Source organism: Pangasianodon hypophthalmus, chromosome 1 (genome assembly GCF_027358585.1).
Source record: "Pangasianodon hypophthalmus isolate fPanHyp1 chromosome 1, fPanHyp1.pri, whole genome shotgun sequence".
Taxonomy (NCBI): Eukaryota; Metazoa; Chordata; class Actinopteri; order Siluriformes; family Pangasiidae; genus Pangasianodon; species Pangasianodon hypophthalmus.
The window spans coordinates 4,837,389-4,858,214 of NC_069710.1; the positions used below are offsets into that span (position 1 = coordinate 4,837,389).

Sequence of the window (20,826 nt, forward strand, 5' to 3'; positions counted from 1 at the left end):
TGTATGGCTTACAGGAAGGATTTTCAAATAGGAGAAAAACTTAAGCATTGCATGGTCACACTATATAATAATAAATTAGCAAGTGATATTGCAAATTTATTTAATAGTTCTTATTCTAAAATTATTATAAATCAAATACAAGGTTATTTGTTCTGTTGGCAGATAATTTTGCGTCTTTCTAGAAACAACTGCTTAATATTAGAAGTATCTACCAACAGAACAAGACTATTTCAAGCTTAAAATTAATAAGGCATATCTAGAAATAAGTTTAATAATCATATATTTGGTTTACTGTAATGTTATAATAGGAAATACTTGATACATTTGAAGGTATTCAAGATATTTTCACTTGCGTCTTCACTTTTCGTCTTCAGCCTGTATAATGTTAAATAATTTAGATTTTCTCATCTGTGGTCCATTATGCTTACAGCCAAATGGAATAATGTGTCTCAGTGTCCGAGATGTGTGGGAAATTAGCTTCTAGTCATAACTTAGTGGGTAAATTGTGGTGATTCCACTGATTGTGGTACATATTCAAATGGGTTAGACACAGAAATTACTGGCGTCTTTGCAGCATTAACATTGCATCCAGAAAGGAAATTGGATTAGTTCTGTATCTTTTACAAAGACAAAAATGCAGGGAAAGCCTTAAAAACATACTGTGCTTTGTTACATTTTTAAATGCTAACAGGTTTTCCACAACACACCATAGTGCCTCAGATTCAAACAATGTGATTCGAGCTTTTTGTCCAGGTACGCATTACACAAGTCAATCATTCTGAAAAAAAAAAAAAAAAACTTTCTAGAATATTTTTACTGACTCTACAAAAATGCATTTTACAATAAAATGTACAAAAAATAACACTGTTTGTAATCAGGTCTAAATAACAGAACAGATTTAAATCATACCTACGGAATTGTGCAAACACGTTAATGAGCTACTAACTGTAAAACAAGACGTTAGTTACTGGCAGCACATGCCCTTTGGTCTGTTACAGTACCACACTATACATCACCAGTAAGTCTTGATGCCTGTTTATTTCAGGCTTGTATGCAATATTGCATAGTTTTCTATCTGCAGAGATTCGCTTAAGCAAATTAGGTCTAATGTAAAGGCCTCTGTGCCACTGCATGTCACCTCTTATTGGTTCAGGCAACTTGAAGGTGAAATTTCATTACTGGAAAACACAAATGTCTTTGAAACTGCATGTGCCCTTGGAAAGTACACTAAGGCAGCATTTGAATTTTTTTTTTTTTTTTTTTTAATCCTCGTACCAACATTTTAGGTAACTGACTGTGAGCTAGCTACTGTTAGATTGTCTGCTCTGTGCCTTAGTGGGTACAAAAAGACAGGTTGCCAGTTTCACTTCAGTTTTACAGCATTCAATAGTGCAAATTTGAGATTATTATCCATTTCCATTAAGCTTTCAAGCCTCCACAAACACTGAATCTCAGATCTAATGGCAGTTCTGTCTCTTCCTCCTTCCAAAACCTACAGCAACACTGGCACCAGATTTTATCTGTATTCCTGACTATATATCTACGCATGGCTTTTTTGAGTTTGATTCCACCTACTTTGAAAGAAAGTTTGCAGAGAAAGTACACAGAAATACCTAGCAAACATCATAAAATTCAACATCAGCTTTCTTTTGCACGTATGCAGTAAGCCTCTTCACCACGGCCGCCACTGCTGTTGGCTGCATCTGATTTATTCAGTGTACATACTGACGTTCTGTACGTATATAATAGACCATGTGTGCTGAGCATCATTAGGAAAACATTAGAGAAGCAGCAAAGACTCGCACAGCCCCATAAAGTCCAGAGCCTTGGAGACTTCCATCCTCAATGAACCAGAGCTGTTCCAGTGTATTAAGTAGAAAAATAAAACTTTCACATTGTGGCAGGTTGGTGATGCCCGTGGTTTTCTCAGTAGCTCCATTGCCTGGGATGCTTTGCTCTTCCATATTAATCCACTTCATAAAGGGCTCCGTGACAGCAGAGTTAGAGCTAACACTCCAAAATACCCTGACCTATGCTATATTGGTTTTTGGTGCAGCAAAAAACCAACATAACAGAGCAGCTGCGAATTTCTGTCCCAGGACATCAGCAGCTTCTGTTACACTCAAACCAGCCCTTCTGGCACCAAAATCTATGCCACAATCAAAGTCACTGAGATCATATTTTTCCCCATGCTGATGTTTGATGTGCACATTGACCGAAGCTCTTGACCTGAATATATATGATTTTATGCATTGTGCTGCTGCCACATGATAGGCTGAGCACGTGTTCAAGTGACCGTTGAGTATATATTATTGGCTCCAGGTGAGTATATATTATTGGCTCCACTCTGCCACTGCTACTGAGGGAAGAGGAACAAATCAGGATTTTGTAGAGCAGACAGAAGTTCACAATGGCTACAACATGCACGTTCTGTAACATGATCAATGACTGGATTATGGCAAATTTCTTGTTTGTGGCTTTGGACAACCTTCTACATATCAGCTGTATCAGTATCAGCTGTAGTAAAACAGGACCAAAGTCTCCAGGTACAATTTAAACATTTACACACATGCTAACTGTCATGTAATGTCAATTAGTAGGAAATCAGTTGTGAGAGTCCTTTGAGGAAATTCACAAAATTCAGGCATAGGGTGGCATCACAATCGAACCATTTCTGCAATATAAATAAGGTCTCTCAGTGATTTCTGTTATGTGCTATAAGTTGCATGACTTCAGATGTCTCAGGGTGAGATTGCTAAAGGTTTTTTAATATAAAAACTATTGTAGAAGGTTGCAGATGTAGAGTAGAGTGAATGTGTCTTTAAACACTCTAACATTTAAGAAGACTTTACAAAGCTTCTGACGAGCTGGGACAATGTTGAAGGTGTGTAGCCTGACAAATTAGAGGCATTTCTGTCCAAATTGAATATTGATCAGTCTCACAGTCCAATTTTTATTAATTTTTATGTCCATTAGTTGCATCACCAGGCCTCATTGCATCACCTTGTCCACATCTTCACATCATGCTCTTCCTATATTGATTTTGTTTTGGGCTTTTCAGCTTGTCACTAGAGCAGGAGACCTCCTCTAGCTGCTTGCACAGCACTCTGATTTCCTTCACCTCCTCCAGCACGTCTCTGGCCTGCCCCCAGGCACTTGCCGCCTGCTCCAGCAGGCGTTCCGCCTCCTTGCCAGGGGCAGAATCTGCACTGTGACCCTGGCTGTGACCCCGTGCCTCACACAGCAGCTCCTGAGTTCTCTCCAGTTTTAACGAGATGAGCTCCTGTAGCTGGCAGATGGACTGTGCGGGGGCTGAGGCTGCGCAGTGTGGGATTGATCTCTTAGCGTCTGAGTGAGAGAGGATCTCATCCATGGAGGCGCAGCGGTTCTTGTCTGTGGTACGGAACATCTTTCCAGCCCTGGGCGTTTGTGCTTGGCTCTCACACCAGGTCCAAGAGCTCTCGCTTTTACGTGGCAGGCTCTGAGATTTGACTGTAGCCTCACAATCAGGCAGAAGTTTACAGGTGTCCACACTGGAGTTTGCAGATTTGTTCTGGTCCTGTGCCTCAGGAGATGGCATATCTTCTTCCTGAATGAGGTCAAGGGTCAGCATACCATCTGATGTGGATGTTGAGGCCTGAAAAAGATAAAACGATAGAAAGAAATAAAGCAACTGCACATACTAGCAAGTTCTGGTGAAAAATGTTTTAAGAAAATGTGTTGCACATAACAGCTACGCTAACAGTTCTTAGCTTTTTAAGGAATTAGTGTAGCTCTAGTGTTAAGGTATGGGCAGCTCACCACAGCCAAAAGGTGCCCGCGGGTGGGAAGTCGGCGTGTGTGTGGGATCTTAGCTCGGTCGCGCGTGGGATGAACCAAACAGCTTTCACCTTCCACTGAAACCTGGAAAGTTAGCCAAAGGGACATGTGAGGATTAGAATAGATCAGTCACATGCTTTGGCATTATGTAAAAATATCCCATATTTGACCCCTAATAATAACTAGCCCACATATAAATGTAATCTAACAAAAAAATTTAATATTACAATTTAATTTGCATATATTTACATACTGCAAGACATACAATCAAATAAATCCATACACACATTCAATAAGTAGATTAGTAAATTAGTAGATTTTATATAATGAAGGTTATTAACCTATTTAAAACAGAGGCCAAACTCTGAAACTCTTCTGAACATGAAATATGTTCCACATAATAATCTAAAGTCCAGTCATAATAATCTAAAGCCCAGTTTAAAGCATTTCATGACTGCAATAAATATGCCGAAGAGCAGCATAAGAGGAGGTGTTATGCTAAGCCCATACAGCCTTTGCGCTAGTGTAAAGGCAGTCATGTGTGAAACTGCACTCTCTGAGGTTTAACTCCTAGATTACAGGGACAATCTGTTCACAGCAGACCTGGCTTTGTGTGCTGACTCCATCCTCTCCATCCCTTCCTCTCCTGATGAGTGTATAAGAAGTGCAAGTAGCAAGTCGGCTCTAGTGGAAAGTTTTCATGTCAGTCAGAAGATGCTCTTCAATCAGCAAAAAACGACGACTCAACTATGAATGTTCCCTCAGACTCTCTCAACTCAAGATTTTTTTTCTATGACTGTGTCGCAGCCATCTTGGTGCTCAGTACATCATACAATAGGTGTAGTCACTGCTGCTAAATCTGAGAAATGGACAGTTTAGCTGGGAAAAAAATGCAACTCTAAAATACCATTCTGAGTCAGAGGTTATACATAGAACCTATATATTTAGCTGTTGCATCTTTCAGCTCATTTCAGTTACTAATTACAGATACCTACAAAAAAAGGAAATGGCTTCATTTGAAAAATAGAGGACGTGAGGACAACAATGTGTGTTTGTACTCCTTAGTGATTGTTGTACGTCTTTAGAAAATGAATGAATCAGAGGGACAGATATATGTGTGCATGTTTGTGCTTGTAGGTTTAATTCACCTCGTCCAGAATGCGGTTCTTGCCCCTGGTGATGGCTATGTTTAAGGCATTGATCCATGACTCTTTTTCCTCTGGACTGACAGCCAGGAAGACCAAATTTGGAACCTAGGGGACATGCAAACATAGCTGTTAAACCTATCCCTGTAACATGATGCATCAGCTTTTGAATCTTTCATTTTGCATCTAGCACCATCTTAAAGATGTTATCTTATTTGAAAATATCTCATAAAGCTCCTATTATTATGCTCATTGTGCAAGTGCAGTAATAAGCTATAAGATCATTGTGTTTTTTATTCACAGGTCAGAACAAATGCATTATCAAAAATGGGTTGGGAATATCAATAATCAAATCAACTCCGTTCGTTCCAGTTAACCTGAGTATGCATTAGGAGGAACCCTTTCTTAATAATACATTTAGATTTCCCATACACTTTGTACTTATGTATTTCATAGCAATAAAGTGTTAAAAACAACATGCTGATTGGCATAACAAATGTGTTTTCTGTCTTCTGCTGCACTTTTCTCAGTGCTCGTTCACATCTGTGAGCACTTTTGGATAGCAGTGTTTTTATATAAACTAATTCATTCTCTCTGTGATAGCAATTAATTTGCTAAATCTGGTATTTAAATAAATTTTTTAGACATTTTATTGATGGCTGTAAATAATATGATGCATAATAATGATGCAATTCCCTGACTGACATGTAGTAGCCACAAATGAGTGGCTACTGTTTGTTCTTCTTTGCCATAGGTAATATAATTCAGCGTATTTAGTTAGTAGACAGGTGGAATAGCCTATTCCTGTTAGTGTGTGTGGTAAATTCCACTCAACACAAGAACAATTTTAAACCAAAATATCACTGCAATATCAGATTTTTAAAGTCAGATGTGTGTGTGTATTTTTACACACAAAATTATCAACTGAGTGCAAACAGGAAACAACTGACATATACTCAACCAATTTAGCACTATACTGCAATTTATGCTTCCACCCACAAAAAAACAGAACCCACAGAGTCATGCGGTTCAAGCTCCAATCTACACACGCAACAACAAAAAAAAGAAGCTACTATATCATGGTGCAAAACTCCAAGTTTTCTAAAAGTAAATCTCCTGAGACTGCAGCATTCTACACAAATTCCACTGCTTCAGCTATGTGTATCTCAGTGCTGTCAACCTCCAGAACATAGCCTCAAAATTGTGCTTTACAGCATATGTATTTTACTGCTGTCTAAGTAGTTTTGTAACACCAAAGGAACTGGTCTTTACCTCTGAGTCTATAACAGAAATGTACACAGCCAACCAGTACTGTCTTATGATCTGCAACTTGGCACAGAAAGAGAACGTTAGCAGTGTTGGTCACTTCCTCCAGAGCCTGTGGCTTGTATTACAGCATGCCGTTATAAAGTAGTGGTAAAGATTAGCCACGTGGTGGCGTGTGCTGCTGACTTGTTCCCCTCAGACCTTGGGATTAACCACCTGCCTCAGTGCTGAATTCCAGTAAATATGACTTATTGCAGAACATGTGACTGGTTAAAATCAGCTAAAATTACCACTGATGTTAGGTGATAGCATTTGTTTGTATCACTGACATCAGATGTTTTGGTCTGAAGGATAGTGCTCATGAAGAGGATGACTGAGGACTTGCGAAAGGCGATTAGCGTTCTTACTGAAAGCTGATTACCTAGTACAAGATGATGACAAAGAGTGTGCATCGCTTCTTGTTTGTGGTTTATCACTTTTTACTTATATAAGCACGGACGCCACGCTGGAGGCACATCAGAGCACCTTCAGCCATAGACTAAGACCACAGAACGCCACAGGAGGTCTTTTATACCAACAGCCATCAGTCTGTATAACTCCTCCCCCTTCTGCAGGGAGTAAAGTTGTAACATCGGACACTGAGAATAATATTATCACTATCATGTGCAATACCATTATTGTGCAATATCACTATTGTTACTATTTATTACTTTTCAATATCACTGACAGTACATCTGTGAATATTAATGTGCAGTACCGTGGGCATTACCATTTTTCTGCTATTCTACCATTTGAATGTGCAATACCATGTGCAATATTAAGTGCAATATCATGTGTAATCTCACTTTCTACTTTTCACTCTACTTTTCAAGTTCTCCACTTATTTTTTGTGTACTTACTTATTTTTTACTAAAGTATCTCACTTTTTTGCTATTCTATTACACACTGTGGTTATTTTTACTACTTCATTTATTACTATATTGTCTTTTACTCCTACATTGCTATGATATATCTGTTTGAGCAACCTCTGGCACAAGAATTTCCCTCGGGATGAATAAAGTTCTATTTTATCTTATCTCTTATCTTATAAAGTTTTCTTTAAAAAAAGTTACCTTCTTCTTGAAATCTGAAAATTCCAGTGTGTCAGTATTTCCACAGAATATATAGATAATGTACTTTGCACTGGAGTCTATTTTATTATATTTTTTTCTTATTTTGTCTTGTTTTGTTTAGATCACCATCCCATTCTGAGCATTAGCCAAGAGACTCCGCATTACTCACCGTGTTGCCTGGTTGGCGGGCGCACAGCAACGTAAACTTGCTGTGATTTTTCTTGGTCCGACTCTTGGACTTGCGAAGCTCCTCAGACCTCTCATAGTCGGTAAGGTCCACCACCTCCTGAATTTTCTTCTCATCCTTCACCTAAGGAGGGCAATAGATTTAAATACATTCTGTCCTACCCTTATTTGACTGTTATTTGTTCTGTGTTTGAATGATAATAATGCTGGAGTCCTGAGGAGTCCTGACCTTTCGACTAAGTAGGACTACAGCAGAATCTTGGCTAGTGTAAAAGGGGTGGGAAGCCTAAAAGCTTGTGCCAAACTGAGATGAAAGTCCTACTGTGTTTTCCTTAAGACATTTCAGCCAAATTCACTTGCTCTGAACAAAGGGTGGTTATCTGTTTAATTGGCCTCTTTATAGTAAAATGGGGGGAAAAAATCCAAAATATATTAACTGGACCCAAACCATACCAGCCAAAAAAAAAAAAAAAAGCCCACAGCATAATAGAGTCATAAGTGTTTCCTTCCACTATCTATATCTGTTTTAATACTCAAACTTTAAACAAATCCAATGCCTCACCTCAGTCAACACTCCAAAGTCATGCCCTGAACACCTGAATGCTAGTGCAAGATTTGACAGGCAACATGACCGACAAGTGGGTAGAGATACCTTGTCTTGATGTGCTCCACAGAGCCAGAATGTGGTTTCACCAAACATTACAAAAAGTGCAGACATCACTGTCCCTGGCTTTAAAGCATATCTCTAAAAAATAAGGTAATCACATTAGCAAACACTTTTTTTTGTCTTCACAACATCAAGACTCATCCCCTAGAGAAAACTAATAGTAATTATTTCACACTTATAATTAAACTGATTTAGGATACATGGACCTAATTTAACAATTAGTCTTCAGCCACCACTAAGGCAAAGCGTAAACCACTTGGCCTCCAGTGTGGCAGTTTAAGTCCCTGGCAAAAGTCACAGTGCAAATGACACTACTTAGATATATCCAACTTGCCAAAAGGCAATCTAAGGTCAAAGCTGCATTTGCAATATTTATACAGTCTGAAGCTTATCACACTCAGCTCTGGCTATCGAGATAGGGACGATTATCAGTCAGCTTAGACGCACAAAGCTGCTCGTGACAGTCGGTCAGATGCTGAAACTGGACTCTGTTTGTTTTCCAAGCCTCAGGAGTATCACTGTTTAAACAATATGAAAACTGACACTTATTAGGGCGTAAATTCTAAGTGTTAAATGTAAACTGAGTCTTTCAGAGAGAGTTGTTGCACATTATTGGTTTCAAGGACACCCTACATTATATATATATTGCAATCACTGTTCCAAAAAAATTAGGAGTCAGTCATAGTAGACTCTGGTGGCAGCAGTGGACAACAATATGTTTGGACAGATTACCAAATATCAGCAACTCATCAATGTCTATTAAAACTGACATTATTTACACTTACATTTAGTCATGTGGCAGTTGTTCTTATTCAGAGCTACTTCCAAATGTTATGTACCACTGTACTGCAATAAACAAGTCCTCTCACACTTTTCACTGTGAAGCTACTCATCTCATATTCCTGGAATAATTCTCAAAACCCACGCACTAGCACTCAACCCACTCATCGACAAATCTCTCATCGGCAAAATGCATCCATATCTTCCTAAGCCTCATATGTCCGCTGCACCAATTCTTTCCATGTCAATACTGTGCACTAAACTTTAAAGAAAGATATGCTCATTCTGAAGATGCGTACTTTTCCAAAAACTGTACTGTCTTTCACAAATGCTTCTTTAGACCAACTTAAGAGTGTGACAGTGTACTGAAATGATGGCATAACATGTATAGAATTAGTGGTATTATTTTCAACTATACCAAAATGGATAATAACGTCACAAAAATATATTTCCAAATGTGAACATTTTTTTAAATGAATTTACAAGATTTTTTGAAAAAAGGTAATCTATCTGTTTTGATAAACTACCAGACGCTAAAGGCAGGTCTCTTTTTTTCTAACAAAATAACAGTACTTTTGCACAGTTGCTGCTGTGTCACATGTCATCTAATAATATCCTCTTTGAAAATGCAATGTTGTAAGTAAGGAATCAAACACAACAGGGCGTGCTGTTATAGGAAAATAATCAACGATGGGATGGTGTGATGTGGATGTAGAGGGCTGTTATCAGCCCAAAGTTGATTATTTTCCAATAACAGGATGTCCCAAATTGCTTTGTCCCTTATACCACAGCAATTTGCCAACTCTAACAATTTTTATTTATTAAAGAATGGCACATATTATTATTTATCTTTTTATAGTTACATCTGTTTGTAGTCGAACATCCACGAAACAAGTTTGTTTTTGGTATCACTTATATTGTGTGTACTTTGTCATCACATATAGTGTTACACTTTTTTCCTTGTCTTGTTAGATGAACTCCAAAGCCCTCCACCCTGAAAACTTTGCTGTGTTAAAAAACTTAAAATTGCTTAAAATAGCTTTACCTCTGACTGTTACAAAGCACTAACACTGGTGACTCCTTCCAGAAATGCTCAATAAAGGTTTCCTCACAGAAAGCTTCACAATACCAACAATTATACATTTTTTAAATCCATTTCTATGAAGCATGCACCGTACAAGTCCCTGTGTAAGGGTTTATAGATATGATAACTTGTTAGACCGAGCACATTAATATAAACCTCTGAGTTGCCTTGTAGCCCAAACCCCTGTCAGAGCTGCTGTTAGAGAAAATTAATCAACACAAATCAGAATTCAAAATCAGGTGAGGGTTTATTCATGTAATTGTTGTTAATTTATTCATGGGACTATGAATTTTAATATAGTGGGACTTTAACTCACTGTCTGAAATATCACAGACCTTTACATCAATCTGGCTACTTGCTTTTATTGTCAGCACTCTGTCCTCACAGTAGCCTAGCAATTAGCTCAATAACAACATATCCAGCTGCAGATCGATTCTGAGGAAATTACTCATTAGTGAATCATCACTTACAAACTGAAATAGTAATTGGGTTGGAGCTCGAGAAGGAAAACAACACTACAGAATGTCCCGAATGTCTCCATACACAGAGGAAATTAAGACTTTTTAGCAAAATGTAACTTTATTTACAAAACATCCTCTACTTGATTGCTTTGCAAACACGCACAACGTCATCTCTCCAGCTTTGGCTCCCAGTCTGACAATGGTGTTGTGTGTGATGTGCTTGCCATCACAACCTTGCGACGACTTCCCGATCCAGCCATGAGAATGATTTCACTACGTTTTCCTTTTGTCAATCTAATTATGAAACATTTTGGAAGACATTTTGCTAAAAGTGTTCATTTCCCCCATGTATGAAGACTTTTGGGACAGTATATTTACTCTCAGAGAATCAAAGACTAATGAGAATACTGTATCTCAATCTGCAAGAGAGCGATAAATGATGATGACCTTTACACAAAAACAGCTACAGTGTCACATCATGAGGAATAAATATGAAAACATGCATGAAAAGAAATAAGCACTTATTTAAGAATGGCTCAACCATAAATAGCTTTTAGCTTTGCTTAACATTATTAGATGCGGTCAGCCTACGGAAGCTGTTTACTTTTTAGTTTGCAGGTTTATGTCTTCCTCATACCTACAATACTGCGTTTCAGAATCTAATTCTGGTTGTTACTGAGTGACATGCTTTTGTCTATCACATCATCTTCCATGGAACTTTGACTGTGGGTCATTTCTGCAAAAGCAGCAACAAATTGCAAGAACAAACATTATGAAGCTTCTACTTCTACGCTTCTACTGCTACTGTACTTTGCTAATCACAAATGGCTAGCACACTGCGTAATGGAATTATAAAAATGACTAACGCAAAAGAAAAAAGGGACTGTGCTATGTCATCCTCCTGGTCAAACATGCAGACAACTAAATAAAGACCAGTATATAACAAAGGGGAACAGAAAATGTGGAAATGGACTCCAAAAGCGGAACAGAAATCAGGAGAGTATTTCAACATACAAACCTACAAGAAGCCAGCCTTATTTGGATGAAGAACAGAAAGGCACTGTACATCCTTTTTTGCTGTCTGTTTTTTCATCAAGAGTTTAATAAATACTCATTTGAGGATCATAGACTAACTCTGATATTTTTATAAAGATGACTAAAATATTAAGTCAAAATCTAAAATGCTTCATAACACTAAAATCTGCTGTAATAAAAATTTGAAAACATACGTCTATATGCTATAAATAAAAGGCGAAGCAATCTAGATGGAATAGCAGATATTCACTATATAGTGCACAGTTTATGGGGTTTTACCATGTTTCTAATCATGTCTGGAAATATAATGCATAATATCCAGTGTACTCATGATATCCCACAATGCACTGCAGTAGGTTACAGTCCAAGCAATAAAACCTAGGGCAAGGCAAAATTTTCCTAGCCAGGGATCCCTTTAACTGTAAAATCAATTCCACAAACCCCCTCAATGCAGATTTATTTCATGAACCGTATTTAGAGTTTTTTAGTCCTGAACTTTCCACTAACAGAACACATTAGCTTCGAGTTGGCAATATTTATAGTCTTCTTTTCTCAGTTATTGAGGTTTGGATTAAACCCATTCAATTCACGATGCATGTCAAATAGACTAATAATTATAATAGCTCAACAATACATATAATAACTTTGATCATGGTGGGTTGATTTCCACCAGTTTAACTAAATTTTAAAAAAAATTACTGACCTCCTGGCTATACTTCACACACACCACTTAGGGAATGCAGAACAGCCATAATGCACTTTACAGTTTGCATGGAATATGGAGTAGTGAGTCATTTCAGACACAGGAGTAGATTATAGTTGAGATAGTATTATATCTTGAGGAAGCAAGGGCGGAAAAGGCTTAGAAATGAAGAGATGGAAAGACCTGAGAGATACAGAAAACTGCTGCCAGTTTTTTTTTTCTTATGATTGACAGGTATTTATTTTGCTTACTAGGTTATTTGGTAATGTACTCAGCAAAGTTAGCTCACAAAAAACAACACTTGGATGTCTGCATTGTTTGCTTGGATGTAGCATTGTTGTGGATGCAGACTTCTTTAACCAGCCAAGCAGCACACTAAGACAATTCTAAGCAAGCAAATCACATTGGTTTAGCTGTTACTTTTTAAGCTTTTTAATCAGGAATCAGAGTAATGCAACAGCCTGAATAAAATAAAAGCTTGCACCCACACCAGCACTTTCTGGATCATAATATATCATCATGATTCCACTTCTCTGTGTGAATGTTTATGAAGGGAGAGACTCTGGAGGAAAATTTGGATGGAGGGTGCGGGACTGAAGAGAGTGGGTGGACTTCTTCTGTGGCCAAAAGTGACATTAGCAAGATCACTAAATCTTAGTGAGCTTATTCTTTAAGCACAAATAATAAAATAGCTTACTGCCACTTTATCATACACTACCAGTCAAAAATTCGGACACTAGAGTAAATATATATATTTTTCATTGTCTTATAGACATTATGATAAAGGCTTATGGAAAACTGAAATTTGTTTCTAAGACTAATGTAAATAGTGAGGTTTATACCAATGTATAAATGTTATTTGTTGAATAAATGAATCAAAATGTTTTTTCATGAATAGTAAAACAAATAGGTCTTACTTAAAATTAAATTGTTCCCCGCAAACATCTAGTTTGGCCTATTAGGGAACTATAAAAAAGGCTCCTGGGTAAAGTTCCTCATGTTGCTGGTTGAGAAGATGCAAAAACTATGCAAAGCTTCATCAAGAACACTGTTGAGCTTAAAATATAAAATAGATTTTGATTTGTTTAATGCTTTTCTTGGTCACAACAAAAATGTATTATTGGTGTTTGTGTTAGTGTCTTCATGATTATTCTAAAATAATAGAAAAAGAAGAAAACCCTCCTATGACCAGGTTTGTATAAACTTTAGTGCTCAAGACATGTACAGCATTTGCATTGTAAACCTTCTGGTTTATGGTTACTATCTTGGTCCTTTGTCTATGTGAAAATCTTGCTGCTACCAAAACCAAAAATGAAGTAACTGTGAAAATGGCATGCAGGCCTGCATTAAACCACAAACAGACAGTAGCGAGAAACACTGATGAGTCAGATAAAGTGGAGAGACCAAACAGAGTCTCCCACGTCTGCGTCCACTCCCCACAGACAGCTGTCCCACTCAGAGAACACCACTCTTCGCAGGACATCTGATCGCCTGCACAGATGAGAACACACTCCAGTGCTGAGGTCATGTTTGTTCCCACACCCCTCTCAAATGCAATAGAGGACACTGTCTCAGTTTACAGTGTCCCACTGACTACCAGTCATTCTATCAGATGTGATGATTCTTAATACATTTTGTTAGTGAAACAGACTAACACAATAATCTGTCAACTCCAGTATCACTCTATAAGTCTAAACACCAGGTCAACTATGAGTCTCTGATATACTTCCACATGTGTCTTGGCGTTAAAGAGCAATTTATCAACTATCTCTTTTGGGGGTCCTCATGAAAATATTTCTCGTTTGTCCTTCACTTAATAAAAATGACACCACAGCAACAGAACCTGCTTGATTAATGGCATCTGTCTAGACAGCTGCAGAAAACAATCACCAGCATGATGAAACATCAGTGTGTTAAGTACTAAAAGGGTCATTCCTCCCTGTAGCCACAGGCCATATGCTGGCTCGGCATTGTTTGATCCGATGCTGAGCGCAGCAAACAGCTTTATGCGTGAGCATGACTCAAGCTTGTTCCATCGCCCCTTCCCTTAGTGGGGAAAAAGCTAGATGAATAATGGCCTATTTATATTTCTGCATGCTTACAGGAGCCTGTTAAAGCTTTGGGGGAAAGAAACATTACAGAAAATATCAAAAAATATCAACATCTACATTTACTGAGATGGGAATGGATATATATATATATATATATATATGGCTAGATAGATAGATAGATAGATAGATAGATAGATGTGTGTGTATGTATAAACAAATGTCATTGATAGCAACTTTGTTACATGTCATGTTATATAACCAGGTAGTGTGTTCACAATTGGATCAAGGTGTTAAAGCAATGTTGAAAGCCTCTTAAATCCTTCAGCCAGACTAACTGCCTCCTGTTTTCCATCACATCCCTCTACAATTTTCCTTACATCAACCAGTGACAGACTGCTGATATGCAACAAATACAATTCCTATTAATGCAGCCGCATGCTGAAGCATGCAACAGCATTATATAAAACCTTCACACAAAGTTAATCTGTTTCTGGTTTAAGACTGAAGAAAGAGTTGTTATCATCTATAACTAATATATACTGCATTAATAATCAGTGCTTGGCCATACATGAGGACTGGGGTAATCAAAACTAGACAAAAAATACCATATGTATTTCCGGAACCGGACTTCTTGCAAAAACTGTGATGAATTTACTAGTTGCGCAATTGCACTATTTGTCCATATAGTACACAAAAATAGAAGAGATTTATTTATAATCTCACTATCCGTTGCACCCGGATGAGGATGGGTTCCCTTTTGAGCCTGGTTCCTCTCAAGGTTTCTTCCTCATATTGTCTCAGGGAGTTTTTCCTTGCCACCGTCGCCTCTGGCTTGCTCATTAGGGATAAATTCACATATTTACAATATATTTTTTGTGAATCCATTTATTTCTGTAAAGCTGCTTTGTGACAATGTCCATTGTTAAAAGCACTATACTAATAAAATTGAATTGAATATGTGAAAATCTACAAAGGTCAGGCAAAAGTTTTAATGTCACTTTTCTCAGAGTGTACATATGTGATTATTTTGGTGCAGACTTCCTGTTTTGAATGACTATGTTGAAGCAACTGAGTGAACTGTGGTTTAGATAGTTAAATATAAATGCATTGCCTGGGCAGATATATCTCTGTGTGAATCTGTCTCGTCTCTGAGTCTTTTGCTGTTGCAAGACTTTGAAATTAAACGGAACTGAACTTCTGACCAAAAAATGAGTTACTGCTATAAATGTCATTTATACTTACTGTATCTCTGTATATACCTGAGAACATTTACAGCAATTACACTTACAGTTCTGAGGTCTCTAATGTACACTTTTGGAGATAGTATAGGCACTGATCACTTCAAAACTGCAACTGTCACAATATTTATTCCTACATAAAAGGTCAGGTCTGGGCACAAATAGAAATCATCCTTAGTATAAGACAATATTCTGTACATTCTTAATCTTTAATCCAAATAACATAAACTGAAATAAATCAACAATAATTTTGGCTTCATTGCTGCAATAATGGACATCTCCCTACAACTTTCACAATCTGATAAAGCAATTTGTTGTTTTAAAAAAGCAGACTGCATATATCACTACAACACAGCTAATTAAGATAGGGTCATGATGTTGGCTGGCTAACTCTGCTCAGCTCATTACATTTTCCCATGGACAGTGTTTTCTTTCACATCAGGGGAGGACAGTTGCTTGCTTGCACAGCAAAGCAAAAACAGGTGCACTAGGAAAATGCACAGGGAATGAAAAGATTGCAAAGGAAACCAATTTTGTAACATACAACTGACAGCTCCTAAACAACCCCCAAGACCAGGTGTAAAACAGATGACTGCTGACCACTAGGAGCCTGTGTTTGTGCAGGATGGTAGCAAGGGTAACAAGCAAATTACACTCCAAACACTGCTACCCTCCATTTAACCTTATGTAAACTAGCACTATTTTACTGTGGACACACAATTACTATCAGCAAATGTATTAGAGAGTCATAACCTTTTGACTTCACATCTACTGCATCAATGATGAATTGGCTAACCTCTCATCTTTATAACAAATAAAGATCACGTAATAGTTTTAAAACCAGGTCATTTAGGAGCACTGTTCAACAAAATGAAAATCTTAACATCACAACTGTCAGACAAGAAAGGTAAAATGATTTACAATGTAAATTATGTCTTTGTGTATTTAACCATTTCTTACATATTTCAAAATTTGCATGTACTGCATTTGGGAAATGTGAGTACAGTACATCCCATGCTATAAATGCACATCATGTAGAGGAAATCCCAAAATTTTCTGCAAACTTCATGACAAACTCGTTCAGCTCAGCTATTAGTTGTATAAAGTCTAATAGAAAAACTGCGCGAAAAGGACCAACATTCAAGCGTTAATAAGAAGTTATTGGTTTTTCTTAAGGCTTATAGGAATGCGTCGGATGCAGCCCGACGTGAATCGCTGTTACTGCTAGCACTCCAAAACTGATTATTTTCCAAAAACAGCAGGTCCCCAAGTCATTATTCCTCTTGCATCCCAACAATTTGCCACTGATTACATTTTTTCATTAATTAAATAGTTACGAATCATACTTTTTATTCATTTACATTTAATGTTGTGGAACATCCACAAAACAAGTTATTTCCTGTTTTCACTTCTTATAACTGCTATAAACAGTGGTTCCCTTACCAGCATCACTTTTTTCCCTCTCGTGTGAAGTTACATGACAAAAAGCATGCAGCTTGTCACATTACCAAGAAACTGCAAAAACTACAACTGGACCTGTCTGAAATGGGCTTATATATTAAGTTAATCCACAACTTCTGACCAATCCGAATCAAGCATTCAACAACACTGTGGTATAAACAGATATTATACTGATATCACAATATAATAACATCAAGATTACCTTTTCTTTTCATTTTCCATTTCAAAAACAGAAACATGGGCATTAAAGATTAAGTTATCATTGGCTGAACAGCTCTCAAGCACTTGTAAGGAGCATTTGCAAGAATTCAAACAAGCAAAGGTGAGGTCACTGGATTTCTAATGAATGAGGATGTGAGAAAAGGTATGAGCACTAACCCTACTCCTATCTCGAACCTTTCTAACTTTTTATACTGACCATGAGACCATGCTGTATCTGTCAAGTGGGCAGCATCAACTTTATTGATAATACTGATATTTAAAAAGGCTTTTGTAAATACTGTTCTAGGTTAGAGGTAAACATGTTTGACAGTGTTCTCTAAACTGACCTCTTTCTCCGAGATGTACAGCTTGTCTCCTTTCAGCACCACATATCTGTTTTTCCAGATCTCCCTGAAAAGGCCTTTGCCACAGTACTTGCGAATCCATCCCACTTTATCGGGTTGAGCAGGCTGCTGGCTGGAGTCCTGCAAAGCCTTCAAACACACACACACACACACACACACACAAAACACTAGGCAATTAGGCAAAACATTAGGCAATTACAGCCCTGAGTACTGCTCCTGGAGGTAGCCCATTTCTCAAATCTACACAGGTGAAGTGGTACACAAATACACACACATGCATATACAACACACACACACACTACCATTGCCTTTGTCATGGAGATCGTCCCATTCTTTGTGCAACACCAACTGTGAGCTTGAGTCGGTGCTGAACTTTCCACAGGAGATCAGTGTAAGGACACAATGGCTCTTTACTTTATGCAGTCCACTAATTCACGCATGGATCAACAAAAAACGTGCAAGTGAAGGAAAGAGAAAAAACGCAGATGGAAAATGTCAGTTCTGCAATAACAAATGGGGATTAGTGATGGAGTCCAGCAGCCCACACGTACAAAAACAGAGCTACAATGGCGCATAATCGAGCAGATCGAGCATCAGCATGTGTGTTTCCCAAATGTATCCAGAGACAAAGTGTTAAAGCACAAAGACGCGTGTTAGTTAAAGCCACAGTGACAATAGCGCCCACTCCTCTGGGGCTCGTACCCGCTTCGCCGAATTGTTCTTCTTCATCGTCAGATCGCTCGACTTCCCTCGGATTAATCCTGTTTCTTCACTCCGATCTGTATCTTTGCTTTTCCGAATGAAGTCCAGGCTGGAGGAGAAATGGAAGAATGGGTGGGAAACTAACTACAGGCTCGTGGGTCTTCAGTCCGCCTCGTTTCTGCCAGGCGCTGCGCTTCACGTGGAGCTGCTGTGCGCCTTTCCGCGCATTCCCGACAATAGAAATCAGCTTTGTGATAGCACACGCAGCGGTGCTGCCACCGCTCTCCTCCTCCCGTTACAAGTGTGTTCTCACACTTGTATGGGTTTGAAGAAGTTGCCGCTGTGCTCCTCCTGCTTTGCGCTCCACAGCGCCTCCTGTGTTCATCACAGCGCCATGAGCACTCTGGTGGAGGAGGGAAGGGCACCCTGAACATACTGTTGTTGTTGTTGTTGTTGTTCTTCTTCTTCTTCTTCTTCTTATTCTTATTCTTTCGGCTGTTCCTGTTAGGGGTCACCACACATTTGGCAATTTGGCACAGTTTTTATGCCGGACGCCCTTCCTGATGCAACCCTCTCCGATTTGATCCGGGCTTGGGACCGGCACTGCCTCGTGCAACCCCAGTGGCTGGAGTTGGTTCCCTGGCTGGAAATCGAACCTGGACCACGACAATGAGAGTGCCAAGGCCTAACCACTACTTCTCCAGGGACCCCGCACCCTGAACATACTATCCAACTAAAATGTGTGAAGGCCCAGATACATAAGTTACCTTTTAATACTTAACCATTACTGATTAGTTCATGAAACAAGTCTAGAAACAAGACACGCCAATCTGAAGTGGTTGTGTTGTCTTCATCTGTGGTTGACTAGCACCATGCACTCTGAACAGATGAGACTCAACCGTTATGAACATTCTTCTCTGGCTAGTTGTCTTTAAACATTCTGTTTTCATTGTTTACCTTTTTATTTTTTGATTCATGTTTAGAAAACTGAAGTCACTGAACTATCCCCATTTTTTCACAGACTGATCGGTTCTGCAACAGTATTTTTTCAAGTGCTCAGTTTGATCCATTGTAATATTTTGAGTCTGCATCCAGACTGTGGTTCACAAGATGACAACACCTGCTGTATGTGATCATGAGAGTTTCAGCTCAACTCCACTTACATCGATTGGCTTGTGGTTGTACCATTGTAAACTTTGTAACTCTCTAATGGATCAGAATTGATAATAAAAACAGCATGCACACATGACAGGAACCCATGGCAAAGATGATTAATTTCATCTATACATGGGGATGTCAGGCTAAAATTTTACATTATACTATAACATTATAGGTTTAATATAAACTATAAAATCATGTCTATTGCAGTTTTGCTTACTAGTGTGGTCAGTTTTCTAGGCAAACACTGTATGAAGTAATCTATATAGGCTAAAGAAAATGCGAGCATTTTGTATTTGGTGGATTGCATTTGTCATGGAGATCATCCCATTCTTTGTGTGACACCAAGTGCAAGTCTGAGTGTGTGCTAAACTTTACTGAGCAGTTTGAGGACAAAATAGATCTTTATTTTATTTAGTCCTGTGTTTTACACATGTATCATCAAAAATGGAATGCAAGTGAGTTGGAGCAATAGAATATGCCAGTTCTTCAATAAGTGCCATAAATTGTTTCTAATTTAACAGTGAACAGTTCAGTGTATTCTTCTGAATGTTCTATATTTTAATTATATAACTGGGTTTCCTGGAATCACTGGCTGCTCTCCTGTCATGCAACAGTGAGGTCATTCAACTCTAACCAATTATTCAGATGTAACTCTTTCTCCTTTACTGAGAAGCTATTCAGACTCTCACTTAACTATTTGCTGGTTGTAATATGGACAGTGTCCTGTAGTACTGAGTCTATTTGGCTTGCAAAACCTTGATTTAATTGAGAGAATGGATGCAAAACATTCAACCCCCAACCCGTGAACATGAAAATCAGTCCACAGCAGCAAGTCCAAAGTAGCCCAAATACATGGATAAAGTGCAGACTTATCAACCCTGGTTTAGTAAAGAGAAACTTTGTCTTGATTCATTCATTCGTTTTCAGTAATTGCTTTTTGCTGGTCAGAGTTGCAGTGGATGTAGAGAACTGAGCATGAGGCAGGCTGAGACACCAGACTTTCACAAGGCACCATGCACACACATATTCATACACTTGATCATAGCTATCTGTAATTTAGAGTCACTAATCCACCAATGGGCCTGTTTTTTTGAGGTGGGAAGAAACTGGAGAACCCAAACGAAACACACATGAACATGGGGAGAACATGTGAAACTCCACACAGACAGTAACCTGAGCTCAGGATCAAACCAGAGACCCTGGAGACGTGCGATAGCAATGCTGCCCGCTGCATCACCATGCTGCCTGTGTGATTTGATGTTTCCAGCTAATTATGTTTATTTAATTCAGTTAATTAATCCATTTAACGACATTTATACATATAATCATCTATTATGCCTATTGGACAGCCGATTAATTTGTCCCATTTGTATCTTTTCAGAGATTTCC

The 20,826-nt window shown here is 38.3% G+C and overlaps 1 protein-coding gene across 3 annotated transcripts; it reads right to left on the reverse strand.

Annotated features, from left to right (window-relative positions):
- Positions 1–784: 784 nt before the first annotated feature.
- On the reverse strand, positions 785–18,599 carry plekho1b (pleckstrin homology domain containing, family O member 1b). Of its 3 annotated transcripts, none has more exons than XM_026914068.3 (7): positions 17,877–18,599; positions 17,557–17,703; positions 7,512–7,652; positions 4,968–5,072; positions 4,423–4,503; positions 3,802–3,903; positions 785–3,637 (listed from the first exon to the last, which is right to left on the reverse strand). In XM_026914068.3, the coding sequence occupies exons 1-7, from the start codon at positions 17,889–17,891 to the stop codon at positions 3,017–3,019; spliced, it is 1,212 nt and encodes a 403-aa protein (XP_026769869.1). In that variant the 5' UTR covers positions 17,892–18,599; the 3' UTR covers positions 785–3,016. The 3 variants fall into 3 exon arrangements, with proteins under 3 accessions (XP_026769869.1, XP_026769868.1, XP_026769870.1); XM_026914067.3 differs by having other exon boundaries at positions 18,277–18,598; XM_026914069.3 differs by lacking the exon at positions 4,423–4,503 and having other exon boundaries at positions 18,277–18,597.
- Positions 18,600–20,826: the final 2,227 nt, after the last annotated feature.